The 21,154-nt window shown below is 43.3% G+C and overlaps 1 protein-coding gene across 2 annotated transcripts in view; it reads right to left on the bottom strand.

Moving 5' to 3' along the window:
- Positions 1–21,154, bottom strand: part of APBA2 (amyloid beta precursor protein binding family A member 2) — a 313,956-nt gene that overhangs the window by 148,093 nt on the left and 144,709 nt on the right. For both annotated transcript variants that reach the window (XM_066592503.1, XM_066592504.1), the window contains exons 3-4: positions 8,701–8,781; positions 3,546–3,585 (exon numbers count right to left, since the gene is read on the bottom strand). In XM_066592503.1, the coding sequence (XP_066448600.1) occupies positions 3,546–3,585; positions 8,701–8,781 (121 nt within the window). The remainder of the gene's footprint in view (positions 1–3,545; positions 3,586–8,700; positions 8,782–21,154) is intronic.

The following is a 21,154-nucleotide window of genomic DNA, read 5'->3' as shown; positions in this document are numbered from 1 at the left end:
TTCTTTGACGAAAGCAAAGCTTGATGTAAAAACAATGTTATTTCAGATACAAATCATTATTTCTAACCTTGTCAATGTCTTGGCTCTATTGTCTATTCATTTCACAACGCATGGTGGTGAATAAGTGGGACTTTTCATGGAAAACACAAAATTGTTTGGGTGACCCCAAACTTTTGAACGGTAGTGTAAGTAAAACAAAATTACAGAATAAAATAAAAATATATACATTAAAAAGAAAATAACTAGAGATGAGCGAGCATACTCGTCCGAGCTTGATGCTCATTCGAGTATTAGGGTGCTCGAGATGCTCGTTACTCGAGACGAGCACCACGCGGTACTCGTCTCGATTAAACGAGCACTGACCATTGAATTCAATGAAGCCGGCAATACAGCCGGCTCCATTGAAAGCAATGGGCTGCCGGCAATCACGGGATGAATTGTTGGGAAGGGCTTAAATATATAAGCCCTTCCCTGCAATTCATCCAGAAATGTGTAAAAAAAAAAAATATATATATACTCACCTTGTCCCTGGAGAACGATGTTAGCCCATTGAATTCAATGGAGCCAGCAATACAGCCGGCTCCATTGAAAGCAATGAGCTGCCGGCGATCGCGGGATGAATTGTCGGGAAGGGCTTAAATATATAAGCCCTTCCCTGCAATTCATCCAGAAATGTGTAAAAATAAAATATATATATATACTCACCTGGTCCCGGCAGACGGAGTTCAGCGCGGCCGGCTGCAGTCCTCCTGAACTGCTCTGAACAGCTGTGAGTAGTATTCAGCAGCCGGGGATTTAAAATCCCCGCCTGCTGAATGAGCTGCCTCTGATTAGCTCAGGGGCAGCTCTCAGCTGAATGTCATCCCTGGATGAATTGCAGGGAAGGGCTTATATATTTAAGCCCTTCCCGACAATTCATCCCGCGATCGCCGGCAACCCATTGCTTTCAATGGAGCCGGCTGTATTGCTGGCTCCATTGAATTCAATGGGCTAACATCGATCTTTACGCTGACAGTGCGGGGGGGGGGGGGGAATCACTCTTGCCACTATTGTGGCTTAATAGTGGGACCTGGGAACTTGAGATGCAGCCCAACATGTAGCCCCTCGCCTGCCCTATCCGTTTCTGTGTCGTTCCCATCACTTTCTTGAATTTCCCAGGTTTTCACAAATGAAAACCTTAGCGAGCATCGGCGATATACAAAAATGCTCGAGTCGCCCATTGACTTCAATGGGGTTCGTTACTCGAAACGAACTCTCGAGCATCACTGAAAGTTCGACTCGAGTAACGAGCACTCGAGCATTTTGGTGCTCACTCATCTCTAAAAATAACCCAAAGCCGACGCCAACCAAAACCGTCCCCGTATGCGCTCTGTAATCCAAAACCATACATATTATATGTCAGAAACAAAATGCGGAACCCGTTCCTTTACTTTATTTTATTTTAATGTAAATATACTAATTTTAAAAAAATAACTATAAAAGTTTATTAAAAAAATCTTTTTTTTTAGCTTTTTACCTTCAATAAAAATGAAAAAAAAAACGGGAAAGACTGTCAGTGAAAAAGATATTAAAAAAATAGCCCAATATGTCACAGGAAAAAAAGCCGTAGCAAAAATATTCTTGGTAGCTAAAGGGAAAAAAATTGGGCAGTATAGCCACCATATGGGTAAAATCCTTAAAAAGTGTCAGGTCCCTAAGGTACAAAACAGCCTGGTCCTTAAGGGGTTAAGAAACAGACTTAAAGGGGTTGTCCCGCGCCGAAACGGGTTTCTTTTTTTTTTCAATAGCCCCCCCGTTCGGCGCGAGACAAACCCGATGCAGGGGTTAAAAAAGAAAACCGGAGAGTGCTTACCTGAATCCCCGCGCTCCGGTGACTTCTTACTTACCTGGTGAAGATGGCCGCCGGGATCTTCACCCTCGGTGGACCGCAGGGCTTCTGTGCAGTCCATTGCCGATTCCAGCCTCCTGATTGGCTGGAATCGGCACATGACGGGGCGGAGCTACAAGGAGCCGCTCTCCGGCACGAGCGGCCCCATTCAGAAAAGAAGAAGACCGGACTGCGCAAGCGCGTCTAATCCGGCGATTAGACGCTGAAAATTAGACGGCACCATGGAGACGAGGACGCTAGCAACGGAACAGGTAAGTGAATAACTTCTGATAACTTCTGTATGGCTCATAATTAATGCACAATGTACATTACAAAGTGCATTAATATGGCCATACAGAAGTGTATACCCCCACTTGCTTTCGCGGGACAACCCCTTTAATATGTTGTTCTGTCGCAGTGTTGTTGCTAACCAACCCATGCTACCTATTCTAATTTAGTAAAGTTTACATAAAATGCATTTGCATCACGCATCATGGCAGCAAGACGTGAAACCTTGAACACAGATCCCTACCAAAGAAATACCATGAATTGAGAGTAATGTAATCCTTCGACTTTTGCATTTTAGTTGAGAGATTCCTGATGCTATAAAGGATTGTTTCCAAATAACAGATGGCTAATCAGTGTTCTACACCTGCTGTACAAATATAACATAAGAATATGTGTCCACCCGTTCTGCAGGACAATGGCTAGCCTTACAGCTCCACCTGAAGGAATGGAGCATACAATGTTCCTTTAGATAAGACTAGTGTTTTTTACGCCTGATGTTAATGCTGGTAACTTAGATGGTTAGAAAGAACACAGCTACATAGTTAGTATGGTTGAAAAAAAACATAAGTATGTTGATCATGTTCAACCAGGGGATGGGAGGGGACATGGATGAAGGGAAGGGGTATAAGTAAACTTCAGAAGTTTGTTTCATAGAACTTTGCCTCTTATGGAATCTGCCTTAAAAACTAAACATTTCTCTCTTGATCTCAAATGACGATCTAAATTTAATCAATAATTCCATACATTTCCATAAGCATTGGGGTTATTTTGAAATGATTTAAGTTTGTTGTGAGCCATCAAAAACTTCTGCTGTAACCAAGCCCCTAAGGTGACTATTCCTCAGATTCACAGTTCTTAGGGTAAAATAAAGGCTTGTTACCTCCAGAGACCCTATTTTTCTCTAGACTTCTCCTTTGAGCTGATTCCCTTGAAAACAATGAAGTCAGTTGTCTTTAGTTTCCCTCTAATTTTTATATAAAAAGAAGCTGGAACTGAGCTTCAGCACCACATGTATGTGAACAAAGTCAAAGATTCTGTGGGATTGTAATGTGCACTTCCAAGGTTGTAAACATTATCATAATGGTTGCACATAAGCAATATTACTACAACTATTTAATATGTAAAATTATCCCCAAAATTCTAAAATCTAAGGAGTACATTATCCTTTTCTGCCCATGGGTGGTTTGTATTCTGATCTAAAGGGTCTAGTTGGAATGTGATCCCTAAATCCAACTGAGGATGCTTTGGTTCTTTGGTAGGTCAGCTCAGCCTTGCCTGACTGAGGAAGGGATTGATTGCAATTCATCTTTCTTTTTATTTTCATTTCATTGCAACTGCCAGATATTCTCACAAGCATACAACACTGATGCCGAGTTAGAGAAGTACCTACCATCCACAAAACTGGGGAAAGACGCCACTTTCTTTGTTTGCTGAAAGAAAAAAGAAACAGTTAATATCCCCTAACAAGTAAATAATACCACCTAATTAATATTTCCAATATGAATAAAAGAAGTTTGAAGGTTTAAAATAATAAAAGAATAAGGAGGTTGTCTGCTTTATATAAATACAGCTTAATCTTTATATAATGAAAAGTTCTAGAACTTTCAAAAAAAGTTTTTAGGATATGAGATAAAAGTTCAACACTAGAGATGAGCGAACACGTTCGGCCCCGCCCCTTTTTCGCCCGAACACCGAACTTTGCGAACACCTCGGTGTTCGGGCGAAAAAGTTCGGGGGCCGCCGTGGCAGCGCGGGGGGGTGCGGCGGGGAGTGGGGGGGAGAGGGAGAGAGAGAGGGCTCCCCCCTGTTCCCCGCTACTGCCGCCCGCGCCGCCGCGCATCTCCCCGCCCCCCGGCGGCACCCGGACACTTACGCGCGAACACTGCAGTGTTCGGCAAAGCCGGTGTCCGGGTGCGGATGTGTCCGTAACGGACACGTTCGCTCATCTCTATTCAACACGTGAATCCAGTGGGACCCCCATCTATCTCCAGAACTCACCTACCTAACCCCATTCTGACTGTATATGGTGGATTGTTATGAATTATGGAAACAGTTGAGTGGGTTGTCTTACGTCTTTTTCATAATTCCAAAGTCACAGAAACAGTATAGCTCACCGTGCTATGCTTTTACATAATGCCCTTTCACTTCTATGGGAGTAATGGAAGCAGCGTATTACAGCTTGAAAGGCTGTTTCTGTACTCGCAGCCACCCTGGCAATGGTGTACAGAGTATTCTTGTTGTGTCCTTGATGGGCTGAGATGGGAATACCCCTTTAAATTACTTACTTTACGCATTTTTACGCATTTTTTTACATCTAAATGCCACTAAAATGAAAATTGAAGCAACTTTGCAATTGATTTTGAGGGAGACACATTTCAAGAAATGTAGGAAATAGCAGAAAAAAAAGAGAAGGGGAGGTAACCCCAGGAAGAGGTAGGTAGATCCTTTGGTCAGAACTTCTTTTTTTTCATTGGTAGGATAAAAGTTTCTATGACAGGTACAGACAATCCAAGTACATAGAACAAGAACATATATGTGACCAAGCCAGTTAGCGGTTAAAAACTTGGGTATAAGGCACAACCTTTTAGAACAACACAAACACATTAAAGGTTCTCTAGTCAAAAATGTATCCTCCAAATCATCTAAATCACGAATCGCATGATCTGCTAGTCTGGAAGCCTATTGATTACAATAAGGAAACTCAACTTAAAAAGTACAGCATGAATTTGAAAACAAATTGGCAAAAATCAAATCTAATGTTAAGGACCACTAACCTAAAACTACTAAAAAAGTTTGTTTTTCAAGAAAATTCTAATCACAAAAAAAGTTTAATAAATACTCTCTTGCCTCATAAGTGTTCTCTGTCACCCTAGGATTTGAGCTTATGCATGATGTGTGGTGCGTGTCCGTGCAGGCGGACGGACATGTGTGTGAACAGTGTTGTGTTCATTGGGTCTGTACGGGTGCCAGACAAGGTGTATGAACAGTCCTGTTCTCTCTTGAGCACAAGTCCCTTGGGGGTTTGTGTGAACAGCGACATGTTCAGTGTCTGTGTAGGTTCCCAGCTGCCAGATGTGAGCAGTCTTGTTCTGTGAGTTGATGTGAGCTGCGTCCTGTCCTGCTGTGGATCATTTGCCATCCAGGGAACCTAGGTCCCTAGGTTCCAGCGCAGGGTCATCCTTATCAGGACGATCACGCTGCTTGCAGGCAGGTTTTCACGTGCAGGTTATCCTGTTAGAGTAGGGATAGGTTATGTCTGCCTGTTAGACCAGTTTACAGCCCTACCTGGGTGTTCACTATGCATTTTCTGTGTGCTTGTGGTGTTTGTGTGAATGCTGTCTTGCGTCTGTGCTGAGGCTTGGTGCCCTGGTGGTGCGCGGACGTAAAATAATGACCAGCCTTACCTTTTGCATCAGACCCCTGTGTGTATGTACCTGTATTTTATTCCCATCCTATTTGAATTGTATGCATCCTGCACTAGGCCCATATGGAAGAGTGTTATGCGACGTTGTGTCGGTAGGAAGGCTTTCCATCTTTTCTCCTCTGGATTTGTGCATTCTCAATGCAGGCTACTGTTTGGTGGCCTTTTGGTATAAGGACAATGGTCCTGCTTAGTGGTACACAATAATTTACTCAATTAACCCTCACCTGTGAAGGTGTGCTCATGGAAACCTGTAGAGCCACAGGTCCCGGCCGCACAACCTAACATACACTGTGTACAGTATGGGTCCATACTGTATTATGGATATGACCATTGCTGTGGTCATTGCTGTAATATTGCTGTGTACTTGAGGCCTAAAACGGCCGACTGTATTGGAATAAATATACAAATCTGCTGCTTTTTAAATATTATATATATTAGTCTTCTTTACCTAATTACAACATTTTCTCAATTATTTCCAGGTCAGGTAAGATTTTACATATTTGTGAATGTCATTAGCTTTCCAATATAAACTAACTATATGTAGATGAGTAGCCATTCTTTAACAATTTTTGGAGGTACAATTATTCATTATTTCTCAATGTCTTTCCTTCAAACCACTTAGTGATCCTTCACCGACCTTTGTTTTCTTTTGCTTGTCACATATATACAATCATTTCCAGGCACGCTTTTGTTCTGTTTATTCAGCTTATTTTAATTTGCACATTGTGCTGGGATTATTTGCATTGCTTTTTCATTAAGTCCCAATGTAGCTGCTTCACTGGTTTCATCCAGCCTGCGATAAGCATCTAAATTTATTTTACCTGTCAGCATACATAAATGCTTTCCCGTACAGATATAAAGACTTCGAAGCCACCTTAATACTTCTTCATGCAGACTAGGAACACCGTGTAAGCTACTGAATAAATAAACAGAACAGGTCATAAAATTAAGGTCTCTGTCGCTATTTATTGCTTTCATATAGCCAGCTACAAGTTGTGTTCGGAAAAAAAGGTGCAGAGAAGCATTCAAATAGCCCTCCTCTATTTATGAAGAATATGTTGATTGGAAATGTGTAGTGTGGACAAGGCCGAGTGCAGTGAAATATCCAGGGGTGTAAATGTAATGATAAGAAGTGACATGGCCAAAAGACAGCGATATGAAAGCATTACCATTAAAACTAAATCTGCAATTCAAATTTATATTGACACAAACTCCAATCTAAATAGGGTCTTTAAAAAATAAATCATGAACTCCAGTTTTTAAAATGTCTCTCTGACATTTGACTAAACTTGCCGATGCCCTGAAGGACCTACAATCGCACCAATTCGAAATAGTGAATGAATATAGCTGGTAGCTTGGACAAACATAGGAAGCTAATTTAATGCTAAATATGTCTTGCTCAACTCAACAGCATATATAAAATATAAACTAGTCCAGAGCTGAACTTGAAGTCTAGTCAGGAGGCAAGTTGCAGGGAATATTCTGATAGATGAACACGTTTCAAGTACCGTAAAAAACTATATGGATTAGAGCAAAGTATCATGAATTAGTAAACAAATATGTCAAAACTGGTCAAACTGGGCTAACCTCTCAAGTGGAGCATCCACCCCGAAAAGGGTAATCCCGCTCACTGAGAGATGCCAGTTCCCAATTACAACTGAGCTGGCAACTAAACGAACTTTTCACCTAACTACTAAGTCCACAAAGTACTAGCTTCAAAAGCTACTAATTACATTGAGTGCAGTAACCACATACACAGAAAGTATAATCGGTGTCCTTACTACAAAGCAACTCTTTTATATATCTTAATAGGAGGCCCGATAGGCTGACTGAACCGAGAGACAGCTCAGCCAGCATCTGAGCACCGGAATAGCACTGTGTCCAGTACTGAATGAAACTGGGCATGCGCCGTGAAGCGTGTCACATTGTTTGAGGATGACGGTCTGTAGGGCATAGCGATGTACTGGGATAATTGTGTAAAGTACTGTTGGAGTACAGACATGAGGCAGCCAATATACTATAACTAGTTATATAAGTGCACTGTGGTTTTTGGAATTTTTTTGAAAAAAAAAGACTGCTTTTGCTCTCCTTTCTGAAAAAACAACCCCCCCCCCCCTCCCCTATCTCTCATTTATTTAATCATGGAAGTACTCCACTGTTGACATATTGAAAGATATGGCTGTTTCTTTCAAGGTTGGCCAAATGCTTTGCCACTCCATGGGATAGTTTTGTGGTAGTGAATTGAACAATAGAAGAAAGCTTGCTGTGCCATCATCAATGTTGATGCTAGTAGCAGGAATTCGACTATTTCATGCACAACTAGATTTTTCAGTTTCACTTTGCTAATTCCAAATGATTTCCCTTTTCAGCTTTTAGCTGAAGACATATCTCCTAGGTAGAGGCACTGGCTAAACCACAGCATCAGCTTTGACTGGCATAAAAGGTATGCTGGTATGGGAAAGACCCAAAATTGCTCTAAAAGCAAGATATTAATGCGTCTCCAAGTCTTGAAGTAAAGAAAAGTCTGAATATCCTTTCAAACTAGTCAGATAATGGCTTCGGCGATCAAGAAATAACTATGTCTTGTTCTTTTGGGAATGATGTAAAGAACGCCCAACCAAGACCCTGTGAGGTCATAAGCAAAAAAAAAACACCCATTAAGCAACCTAATACTGGCTATTTTCATTTCAGGAAGGACCAGACAACTACATCCAGAAAATCTATGAATTCTAAAAAGGACCAGAGGTGTCTCTAAATGAAAAATCCATCAAGGGATAGTTGAGGCAATAACATTGGAATTTTCATTTTGCTTTATGTGTCTGTAAGGGAAAATGCAATTTTTTGAAGGCACTATCCCAATCCAGTGAGTTTCATCTAAAAGAACATAAATAGATGAAAAGGAGAACTAAAGAAAAATGATCATATAAACTTCTTGATCCAGAAGTTGACAACAGCTCACACTGCGACTCTGTATAACTGCTTTGGAAGAGAGAATGGCGCGGGTTGAACAGTGTTGGTAAGTATACGTGAGTTCCTTTTGTTTGTCTTGAAGCCTCTCGTAGTTCACAATCTTAAAATAAGCATATGAATTTTTATGTGATACAAGAACAGGACTGCTTACCTCTGAGACATTGTTGTTATCAACTGGTCCATTAAGATCAGAGCGTTGCTGTTTCCTGGGCTGCTCCCCACTGTTACACACCTAGACATAATATATGAAAATGGATTATTAAAGGCATTAGAACTCATACAATTAGAAGGCCAGCTGGTGGGCCTATTCATAGGCATAAATGAAGAAGATTATGTGCATTATCATAAAAAGCCTTATATATGAATTGCTCTCTACGTTAGCATGTTTATATACTATGGCAATTGAATACCGCAGTTCACATTATGATAACTTAAGTGATCCTCTTTACAACAAGCTCTGAATGCTTATCCTCGCTCTAAATAAAACTGGCAGCTAATTCACAAAGTGATATGTGGGTGACAATATTCACTATCTCAATGGAAATCATTTTACTAGAATTACTAGAATTGTCAGCAATGTAGGAGAAGATACAATGAATCATCAAATTTCCATTTGCCACCAGGATACAATTGTTAGGACGGTTACACACAGAGTTTTTCATAAAAATGCTACAATTTTTCTGTCTGCTTTACATGAGCTTCTTGAGCCAAAGTCGGAAGTGAACTCAAAAGGAATGGGAAAAATAAAAGAAGGACGTGTACGGAATGGTCACTTTATTAGAGGCACCTGCCTTTTCACGATTGGAGTTTCCCCATATGGGAATTAAACATACGACATCGGAGAGCAGCATAACGTCAAGTGAGTACGTTTTTTGTGGATGAGATAGGGAAAATAGATGGATCCGAGCGACTTCAAACAAGACCCGGTCATTGGTGCTGGACCAGCCATAACCATATATCGAAAATAGTGCGATCAAGAAAAAACATCCAGCAAATGGGATTCTGTGGATGTAAACAACTCATCCATGAGAGGAGTCACAGGAGGTTGTCAAGAATCATTCTGATGAACTGGTGGTGCACAGGCAAACAATCTGCAGCAAAAGTAATGCTGGGGTTCTAACTGACATATCCAATTGCACAACTCATGTTCAATCGCACAGATGAGCTATAACAGCAGATGACTAGTTCGAGAGCCATTGCTCTCTAGGAGAACGAAAAAGTAATTGGCAAATAGCGTAAAAATGTAAGCAGTTAAAATACATCGCCTGGTCAGTTGAAACCAGATTTCCGTTTCACTATTCTCATTGGGGAGTCAGAATTTGGTGCAGGCAGCATAAATCGATGAACCTTTCCTGTCACCTGTTCAGAGCATGTCAGGACCTCCATCTAAGGGCTTAAACACGTGGGTGCATAGGCTAATACGCTCACCGCTACAGGGTGTATTAGTGCATGAAGCAGGTTTTTTTTGGGATTACTCAAACTGCATGCTATTGCACGCAAGTCTGAAAAAAATAAAAATCAGGAAGATAGGTCCTGCCCTATCTTTCTCGCACGGACGCAAAACAGGACAAAAACATGCTCATCTGTTTAAGCCCTAAAATACAGCAACTGCAAAGAAGCTCTCCTGTCCACATGGAGCAAATTCCTGCAGAACAATTTCAGCATCTAGTGGAATCTGGTATGTTGAGGCTGCTTTTCTGAAGGTCAAATAAGGTCAAACATGCTACTAGATGGCTGTCTCTGAGCGCTTAAACAGATGGGCGCATGCGCTAATACAGTCACGCTATGGAGCTTATTAGCACATGATCCGGCTATGTTTTGACTATTCAAACTCTGCGTTATTGTGCCCGGCTTTGAAAAAAAAAAGGGTGAAGATAGGAAAAACTACGTGAGAGAAGGAGAGGGTAAGTCCTATCTTTTCTCATGTGTATTATTAAACACGAGAATCCCAATATAGAAAATGAAACCATTGAAATAAAAAATTTCGTTTCGTCACGTTTTGCGACCGTAATTTTCACAGCCACAAAACGAGACAAAAACACGGCCATGTGTTTAAGCCCTAATTAAGTGGCTATTTAATGTATACCTGGATCACCTCTGGATTTGCATCAGAAAACTGCAATGGCATTTTCCCAAAAGCCACTGTCCATGGAACCACCCTTAATGACATCATCATGAAATGACCCATAATTAAGATAGCATGCAATCATTATCGATGTGTCATCCATACAGGCAGGCACTGCATATATCCTCTGTAAAGACTCGCATATAATCAAAGCTTATCATAATAAAAGTAATATGATAGCTCATTTTAGGAATTAGATCCGTGTGAATGATGACATTAGATGTGTGTGACAGCTTAGTGAGGCAGCAAATTCATTGTGACTTCCTATATTGAAAAACAGATGGGATGTTATAATAATCCGACTACAGAACTTAATCATTCTAGACATTTCGAGATTTTAACACTTAAAATGTAGACCATATGAAGAATTAATATCTATTCTTATAGATTGTACTAGGTGAATACGAGCACCTACCCACTTTTTAAAAAAATGTTCAATGGTTAATACAGTTCCCTCCAGAAGTTTGAAAACACCGCATAAAAAATGTAAAATAGGGAAATAATTGCCATAAATCGCAATGCTTTGGAAAGTATGTTTTTATTGAACTGACTAAAAGTCACAAAAACAGCTCAATCATCCGGCTGATTCCTAGAATCTGGAAATAAATGCAGATTTCGGACTCCTCAAAATATCCACCCTTTGCCTGTATGACAGCCTTATATACTATTGAGCCCCTGCCCATGGACAGATATCTGCTGCGGAATCTGCAGCAGGCGTCCGCACTGCAGATCCACAGCAAATACCGCGCATAGCATGCTATGGGAAATCGATTCTTCCTGCTCACTTGTGGAAACCGATTGCGGTTTCTGCAAGCCGAGGAGAAATCGCAGCATGCTCCGATTTTGTGCGGATTCCACACTGACTGAATGGTAACGGTCTGATCCGCAGCCCTTCCACATTCACATTGCGGAAAGGTTGTGGATTCCACGTTATAGCTAGGCAATAACACGGGAAAAGCAGGAGTTTAAAGAAAAAACCACAGTACTGCACATGTCCGCCGTACAGATTGCAAATGAAAGTACAGGTACGCACAGACGCCACTGCTCCTGGGACCGGATTCCTCTGCAGAATTCTGCATGCGGAATTCAGCCCTGCTGTGTGCAGGCGGCCGTACTCTTACGCTAGGTTCTCACGGGGCGGATTCTCGGCGGAAATCTCGCGGTTTGGCTGCAGCGAAAAACTGCGAGATTTCCGCCGGGAGAACTGCTGCTTCAAAACCCGCGGCAGTTTTGAAGCGGCCCAGCCGCTCGCTCTTCTGCTGCGGCCGGCGCTCCCATAGAGGAGAGTGCGGCCGCAGCAGAAAAAAAAAAGTACATGCTGAGGTCGGCAAATCCGCGCCGCAGCGGCGGCTTCTGGCGGATTTGCCGTCCTGTGTGGATGAGATTTCTGAGAAATCTCGTCCACTTGGCTGGCTAATCCCGGGATTAGCGGCCGCATGCGGATTTTGTGACATATAGTACAACCTCTGTGGAAAAACACCATAAAAATACCATAACGAGAGAATGCTGCATTTTGAAGAAAAACTACAAACATTTTTCCTAAAAATGCTACCTGTGGAACCATCCTAGGTTCAGGAAAAAGTGGTAGGAAGTGTCAAGCCCTTCTGCAATGAATGGGAGTGATTTACAGAGTGAACAATGCTCTGCCGGCTTCCTGCATTTTTTTTCAGGGAAGGGCTTTACATATAAGCCCTTACCTGAAAAAGAAAGATTTTAGGGTAAAAAAACCCCAAAAACTTACCTCTCCGCCGCTGCCGTTACCCTCGCGGGCATGAAGAACACATCTGCCGCATGCGGAAGATGTTTCCTTTACCCCCACTAGTTAAAAGAATTCCCTGCGGCTACATCTGCCACATCTGTGGCAGATGCAGCAGAGGAATTTTTCAATTCTCAACCACAGCTGTCACACATGTCAACTGCAGTAGAGGATCCTGCTGCCGGCATCCCGGTCAATGGCTTTTCAGGGAAGGGCTTCATAAACCCTTCCCTGAAAAGCCATTTAAAATAGTGTAAAAAATAAATAAATACTCACCTCCCTTTGGCTGCCGGGCTCAGCCACGTCTTCTCCTGGCTGCCCCCGACTCTGTAGATCTCAGCTATCAGCAGGCAGGGATTTAAAATCCCCGCCTGCTGATAGCTCAGCAGCACTACAGATCAGGGGACAGCGGCAAAGAATGCAGGGAGCCGGCAGAGCATTGCTTTCAATGGAGCCGCCAGCAGCAACCGCGGCTCCATTGACAACAAGCACGCAGCTGTGTTCACACGTGTTTTTGCTCGTACCTAGGTGCGGACGTATGTACGCACCTAAGTACGCACAAAAACACGCTCGTGTGAACCCACCCTAACAATACGGCTTGGATTTATGCATGACCATGTACAACCTATGTCACTTTTTATGTAATCAACTCTCTGCTTCTGTTATATTCTGTATTGCTTCTACTTTGGATCAGTTGGAAATTTTGGAATCGAGAAACTATGTTCTCCAACATATTTTATTGGCTTAAGCATTTACAAGGCTAGGCGCCCAATATGTGACTCTGCATAGTGTTTAGCTGCGTTCTAAACTTTACATTTTGCTGGTTTATAGCTCAGGTTAGTAATTTCTATTTTATGTTGTGTACAGATGTGGGCAATAAATTGTTTCCTTGTGTTTGTAGCTCTGCAAAATAAATTTTACTTTATAGTCTTTGTAGCTGTGAAATTTACTGTTTATAGCAGTTGAAGCATAATTACGCAACAACATTTAGGGCTCATGTCCACGGGCAAAATATGATTTAAGATCCGCAGCGGATCTCCCGCGTGCGGATCCGCATCCCATAGGGATGCATTGACCACCCGCGGGTAGATAAATACCCGCGGATCGTCAATAAAAGGGATTTAAAAAAAAATGGAGCATGGAAAAATCCGGACCATGCTCCATTTTCGTGCGGGTCTCCCGCGGGGACGGCTCCCGCGGGCTTCTATTGAAGCCTATGGAAGCCGTCCGGATCCGCGGGAGACCTAAAATAGGAATTTAAAGTATTTACCATCCGGCGCGGGCGGGGAAGGTCAGCTGTTCCTCACGGCCGCATCTTCCTTGCTTCGGCTCGGCGGATGTGCCCGGCGCATGCGCGCGGCACGTCGGCGACGTGCCGGCGACGTGCCGCCGGCGTCAGGAATTCATCCGCCGGCCGAAAATGAAGATCCGGCCGTGAGGAACAGCTGATCTTCTCCGCCCGCGCCGGATGGTAAATACTTTTAAATTCTTATTTTCGGCGCTCATGTCCGCGGGGCAGGAGGGACCCGCTGCAGATTCTACATGTAGAATCTGCAGCGGATCTGATTTTCCCCGTGGACATGAGGCCTTACTCTCTCAGTACAAAATCCTTTGATACACATTATCAACTTTTCTTTTTTAGCTAAAATATGTAGATTTTATCCCCTACGCCACATATGCATGTTCCCAGCACATGATGTAGGTGTGAGTGGTTAATATATTTTCACTCATTTAATCTTGCACTCACCTTCTACTCAGGTTTCAAATTGAGTATAAATAGAGATGAGCGAACGTACTCGTCCGAGCTTGATATTCGTGCGAATATTAGGGTGTTCGGGATGCTCGTTACTTGTAACGAGTACCACGCGATGTTCTGGTTACTTTCAGTTTCCTCTCTGAGACGTTAGCGCGCTTTTCTGGCCAATTGAAAGACAGGGAAGGCATTACAACTTCCCCCTGCAACGTTTAAGCCCTATACCACCCCCCTGCTGTGAGTGGCTGGGGAGATAAGGTGTCACCCGAGTATTGAAATCTGCCCCTCCCGCGGCTCGCTATGGATGTATTATGACATTAGTTCAGGGAAAGTGGTATCGTGTTGGAGCTACTATAGGGAGAGTGTTAGGTGTATTGTAGGCTTCAAGAACCCCAACGGTCCTTCTAAAGGCCATAAATCGTCTCTATATGCGCTCAGTGGGGCCGGCAGCAGCAGCGCCGACCCCATTGAGAACATATAGAAGACAAATCCTTCTTTTCTGCCACAGCTGTAACAGCTGTAGCAGAGAAGAACGATGTTTGCCCATTGAATTCAATGGAACCAGCAATACAGCAGGTTCCACTGAATGCAATGGGCTGCCGGCGATCGCAGGATGAATGGTCGGGAAGGGGTTAAATATATAACCCCTTCCCTGCAATTCATCCAGAAATGTGATACACTAAAAATATATACCGGCGTATAAGGCGACGGGGCGTATAAGACGACCCCCCAACTGTCACCTTATACGCCGGCAATACAGTGGAGCAAAGAATAAAAAGCATTACTCACTTCTTCAGACGATCTGCACCGCTCCTGTAGACTGTCACTCCTTCCTGGTGTTCTGCGGTGCTCCTGCAGGCTGTCGCTCTCTCCTGGTTCCCGGCAGAGCATTGCTTTCTCTACGAAAGGCTTTAAATCCACGCCTCCAGAAACACACGTGCCTTCAGCCAATCACAGCCAATGACAGTGATGTCATTGAATTGCTGTGATTGGCTGTGTTTCTGGAGGCGGGGATTTCAAGCCTTTCATAGAGAAAGCTTTAGTCCGTGGACCAGGAAGGAGTGACAGTCTGCAGGAGCGGCGCAGATCGTCTGAAGAAGTAAGTAATGCTTTTTATTCTTTGCTCCACTGTATTGCCGGCGTATAAGGTGACAGTTGGGGGGTCGTCTTATACGCCCCGTCGCCTTATACGCCGGTATATATTTTTAGTGTATCACATTTCTGGATGAATTGCAGGGAAGGGGTTATATATTTAACCCCTTCCCGACCATTCATCCTGCGATCGCCGGCAGCCCATTGCATTCAGTGGAACCTGCTGTATTGCTGGTTTCATTGAATTCAATGGGCTAACATCGTTCTTCTCTGCTACAGCTGTTACAGCTGTGCCAGAGGAGAACGATCTTTACGCTGACAGTGCGGGGGGGGGGGCCCACTCTTGCCGCTATTGTGGCTTAATAGTGGGACCTGTGAACTTGAGATGCAGCCCACCATGTAGTCCCTCGCCTGCCCTATCCGTTGCTATGTCGTTCCCATCACTTTCTTTAATTGCCCAGATTTTCACACATGAAAACCTTAGCGAGCATCGGCGAAATACAAAAATGCTCCGGTCGCCCATTGACTTCAATGGGGTTCATTACTCGAAACGAACCCTCGAGCATTGCGAAAATTTCGTGCCGAGTAACGAGCAGCCGAGCATTTTGGTGTTCGCTCATCTCTAAGTATAAACCATATCTCAGCACAGTCTATACACCCCAGATACATGTTGCCACCGCTCCTTGTAAATAGGCAAGAAGTCCTACATGTACTCACACACAAAGGGTTAACTCTCAGAGGCATAACTTGAAGCTGCTGAACCCCAATGCAAAATCTGTAACAGGGCCCCCCCCAATTATAATTATTTATTTACAGTACTGGGCTCTATATATGGTGAAGAGATACTTTATATGCCCCCCCCATGGCTCTGGGGCCTGGGTGCAACCACACCCTCTGCACCTACTGTAGCTACGCCACTGTTAACAATATGAAAGGCTATAAGTTCAGAGCACACAAGGACTAGCTTATTTTTGTTTTAAGCTTTATTACAAAAAGATATGGTGGGCCTTCCCCTCCTCTTCCCCCCTCCCAAACCCAGACAGTCAGAACCTGCACACCAATACCGGTGCCATGACTAATATCACATTTTGCTCATACAATACCAGGAGATTAAACAAAGCCACAAAGAGGGGACAGATATTGACATACTTACATAAGAAAGCAGTTATGGTAGCATTATTACAAGAAACCCATTTTCAATCCAACAACATACCAAAATGTAGGTGCCGTTTTCATACAATAGCCATTACCATCCCAATAAAAAATCATGGGGAGTATCCATAGCACTTCACAAAAACTCCCCACATCAGTTTATTGCATCCGAAATTTATCCAGAAGGCCAACACCTATTCTTGAAAGTTGCAGTGGGTACAAAAGTTTACACTTTTGCTAATATTTATTTTCCCAACCAAGCCCAGGTCTGCTTCGGAACCCGACTATTAGAAGCTTTGACGTGATTCGCTGCAGGCTCAGGCATAATCCTCGGAGGAGACTTCAACCTCTGCCTATACCAAGTACTTGATAAAGATGTTTTACTGTTTGGAGGAATACAGAAGATCGTTTTTCACTGCACCACGTATGCTGTCATGCCTGCTTTCCGTTTGGTACTACATTTGGGTCTTTGTAGATCGGACCCTCTAGAACAGACCTGGGCAAAGCACGGCCCGCGGGCCACATCCGGCCCGCTGAATAGCTCGGACCGGCCCGCAAAGAGTGTCCTGGTGACTCACCAATGAGTCCAGTGTCAGCAACGGGAAGCAGCGAAACTATGCACTCCGAAGCCTTGTCCATTTTGTTCACTTCTGTGCTGTGCTAATAGTTATTCAGGCCTTACTTATTCAAGCACCTCTACCAATGACGTAGGCTTGAATAACTTTATTAAACAGCACATAAGTTAACAAAATGGACAAGGCTTCGGAGTTTGTAGTTTCACTGCTTCCCGATGCTGAGTAAGTGATGCCACTGTAACTTCTGAGTGCCAGGATGCTCGTTGCGGACCTTGGGGAGTGCCAGGACAATCGTTCCACGCTCGTCATTGGTAAGTGTCAGGACTTTTCCCTTTGCATTGTAATTAGAATAATAATACTAATAATATTCACTTTTTAATCTCTCTTCTTGGGGCAGCTCTCTGTGCCCTCTCCTAGGAGCATACTACTGTGTATTAAAAAAATCTATTTTCCGAGGTTAGCTGTTAACCCTTAAATATGGCGGCTAACATTAAAAAAAGAAAAATTGATGCAGAATGCCGAGTTTTTAACAAAGAATGGACTTCTAAATATCTATTTACTGAAACCAAAGGTAAAGCTGTGTGTTTAGTTTGTGGAGAGCAGATAGCTGTATTTAAAGATTACAATTTGCATCGCCATTATGAGACTAAACACGGAGAGAAATACAAGAACTTGACGGAGGCAGAGCGGGCACGGGTATCTGAAGATTTGCTAGATATTACAGCGCCATTCATTTTCAATGGCGGCCGTATTCTGGCCGCAAATCGGGCGGCTGGAATACGGCCCCATTAAGGCAATGTGCATGGAGCCTTCGTATGTTGGTCTGGCCCTCTAAAACCATTCCAATTTCTCATGTGGCCCCATGGGAAAATTAATTGCCCACCCCTGCTCTAGAAGGTGACTTTGCATGTGGCCGTCCGGCTATATTTAGCACAAGGATTGTGCTGTTGGCATCCTTTCTCTATTTACAGGTGCAACGTTTCGACCTGTCTTATACGGAGGAATGAAGATGTGCCGGTTTTTCTACACCTGTACATGCTGCCGCAAGTTTTGTTTTGCAACACTTAAGCTAAAGAGAGATCTCTCAACACGGAAACTAGTTGACCTCTGGAGAGTTTGACATCCTGGGGTCAAGGATTTTAGCCATCACTCAGTGAGATAGCTACTGAAATAGAACGTGACTTCACGGAGCAAGAGATCTTAGAAACCATACAAAATCTGAGAATTGGCAAAAGCCCTAGACCAGGTGGGTTTCTACCCTGATTTTACAAACTCTGTAGCACTCTACTGGCTCCATTTCTACTCAAAACATTTAATGCCATATCTACATCCTGTCCCATAAGCACTGCAAGCCACCATAACGGTGCTGCAGAAGCCGGGAAACGATCCTTCATCATGTGGCAATTTCCATCCATATTCCTGCTCAATATAGAAGCAGAACTATACACCAAGATATTGCCCTCTTGTTTATCACACATCATCCCATCCTTGATAAACAGAGAGCAGGTAGGCTTTGTCCCAGGTTGCAAGGCAAGAGCCAACACTATAAAATCGATATCACTGATTTTGCGGCCTAAAATCTCTGGGGTCCCTTATATTTACTGTCAATAGATGCTGAGAAAGCATTTGATAGGGTCCATTGGGGGTTCCTGGAGGCAATCCTGTGAAAGATAGGCATAAGCCCCCGATTCCAGAACTGGATTATGGTGTTATACAACCAACCAACAGCAAGGATCTGAATTAACGGAGCTCTTTCATCATCACTAGAAATCAAAAATGGAACCAGACAGGAATGCCCCCTGTTCCCCTTTTTATATATTCCTATAATGGAATCACTAGTGAATGCACTTAGGAAAAACCCCGACATCCAGGTAATTAAATGTGGACACAAATTTGCTCTATTTGCTGATGACTTGTTAATGAATGTAACAAACCCTAGGATCGCACTGCCAACCATCCTGAAAGAATTTGAAAAGTTTGGTAAAATTAGTCATTTTAAAGTAAATATCCACAAATCCGAAATACTTGATATAGCTAAAAATGAAGCATCTCAGTTAAAATCCATAATTCCACTACGCTGGCGCGAAGACGCAATTAAATACTTAGGGATTTCCTGTTGGCCGACCCAAAACAACTATTCGAACTGAATTACAAAAAGATGCTCTCAGCATTGGAAGCAGATTTACAGAAACAACGCCCCCTCATTCTTTCCTGGTTCGGCAGGATTAACGTGCTAAAAATGAATTCCTTACCCAAATTCTTATATCTATGCCAAACCCTTCCCATTAACATACCCAGGTCTTATTTGTTGCGCATTTGCAGATCCACAATGAAATTCACCTGGGGTAACTGTAGGCCATGCTTGGGATTCAGGAAAATCATACAACACAAAGAAAGAGGTGGCGTGGGATTGCCAAACTTTGCCATATATCATGGAGCAGCCATCTGTAAGTGTATCTTGTACCTAATACATTACCGCTATTCTAAATTATGGGTGGAAATAGAGAAAGATGCCGCACCATTTCAAGCTAAGGGTATCTTCTGGTTGCCTTGGCGGGTTGCTCGACAAATACCTAACTTAACACCATTCATGAGATAACTGATAGTCATCTGGGATGGGCTGGAGTAACACCTAAACTTAATATCCCAAACTTACCCACTCACGCCCCTACTGTGTAACCCAGCCCTGATGGCACCGTTTGACCGCTCCACGCTACTCTCTAGGCTAGAAATATCTATACCACATGTACGTGCCACTGGCCGGGGCAAGATTTCAGTACCTTCGCATTCATACATTTTTACAATATCTCAGTCCCAGTACACAACTCATGGCCCCTCTACCTCAGTTGGGAAAACTTGGTATGTCATCTGCACCACCAACAAAAGAGATCTCTCAGGTTTACCACATCTTGCTGACTGAGGAGACCTATCATCAGGAAATCAATGGGAGCCGTGCCTGCAGTTACAAGAGCCGGCCACTACACGGAGGTCGGCGTGGCGGCTTCTGCTCTGACCTCTGTGTATTTGCAGAGCTGAAAGCATGCACCCGCCCAGCTGATCAGTCAGGGTCCCGAGCAACGGACCCCGGCGGATCAACTACTGATGACCTATCCTGAGGATAGGTCATCAATAGTATTTCACTGGAAAACCCCTTTAACACAATACTTTATAATTATTTAAATGCTGTGCTTTTCCTGTTGGTACTTAATATTAATTCTGATATCATGCCTTTTTTAAGTGTAAATCAATCACATCAATGTCTCTGCTCTGTTTCCTAAAATAAAACCTGACCCAGCCTGATTAAGAGACCTTAAGCAGCCTTGAAAGCTTGCATCCATCATTTTTCTGGTTAGGAGTATTATGGAGGTGATACTTTTATTGGCTGTCTTTTTATACAAGAATTTGGCCGGCTGCACATGGCCGGATTTGCATTGTGGAACCTGGAGCGGGCGTCCGCCTCCGGATTCTACAGCAAATACCTTCTATAGCATGCTATGGAAAAGCATTTTTCTCTGTAGATGAGCGGAAATCAATTACGATTTCCGCTCGAGGAGGAAAAATCACAGCATGCTCTATTTCAGTGCAGATTTCACATGGACGGCTTTCATAGAAGTCAATGTAAGCCGGCCAACCAATGGCCCTTCTGCAATGACATTGCAAAAAGTTCGCAGGTACCAGCAAAAAGTACTGCGCATGTCCAACGGCACACCGTGCAGACTATTCATAGTACAGAAAAAGAAAGAGGACGATCAGGTATGCGCGGATGCCGATTGGGCACAGAGTCGGATTCCGCCGCGGGCTCCTGCATGCGGAATCCGATCTGGTCGTGCGCAGACGGCCCTAATAACGTTACCAAGCAACTTAGTCAAAGACTGGGAGCCATCTTCCATAACTGCTTCTGTCTGCATCGTTGGAGTGAACATGCCCTGCCTTCTCCTAGAACCCGTTTGTCTGTGACCCCAACAATTCGTTCTGTGTAGTTGCAGTGGCGTCATTTGATTGACATATGCAGACTGGAGAGTATAATTTAAAACAAAAATGAGCATCACACAGAAAAATAACTGAAATCATATTCCTTGATATATTTAATGAACATTTCCATAATGCGACCAATTGGTGTGCAGAGCCCTTGTCATTACAGTATTTGGGTCC

Source organism: Eleutherodactylus coqui, chromosome 2, assembly GCF_035609145.1.
Source record: "Eleutherodactylus coqui strain aEleCoq1 chromosome 2, aEleCoq1.hap1, whole genome shotgun sequence".
Taxonomy (NCBI): domain Eukaryota; kingdom Metazoa; phylum Chordata; class Amphibia; order Anura; family Eleutherodactylidae; genus Eleutherodactylus; species Eleutherodactylus coqui.
The sequence above is the reverse complement of the archived record's forward strand: the minus strand, read 5'-3'. Positions and strand labels throughout refer to the sequence as shown.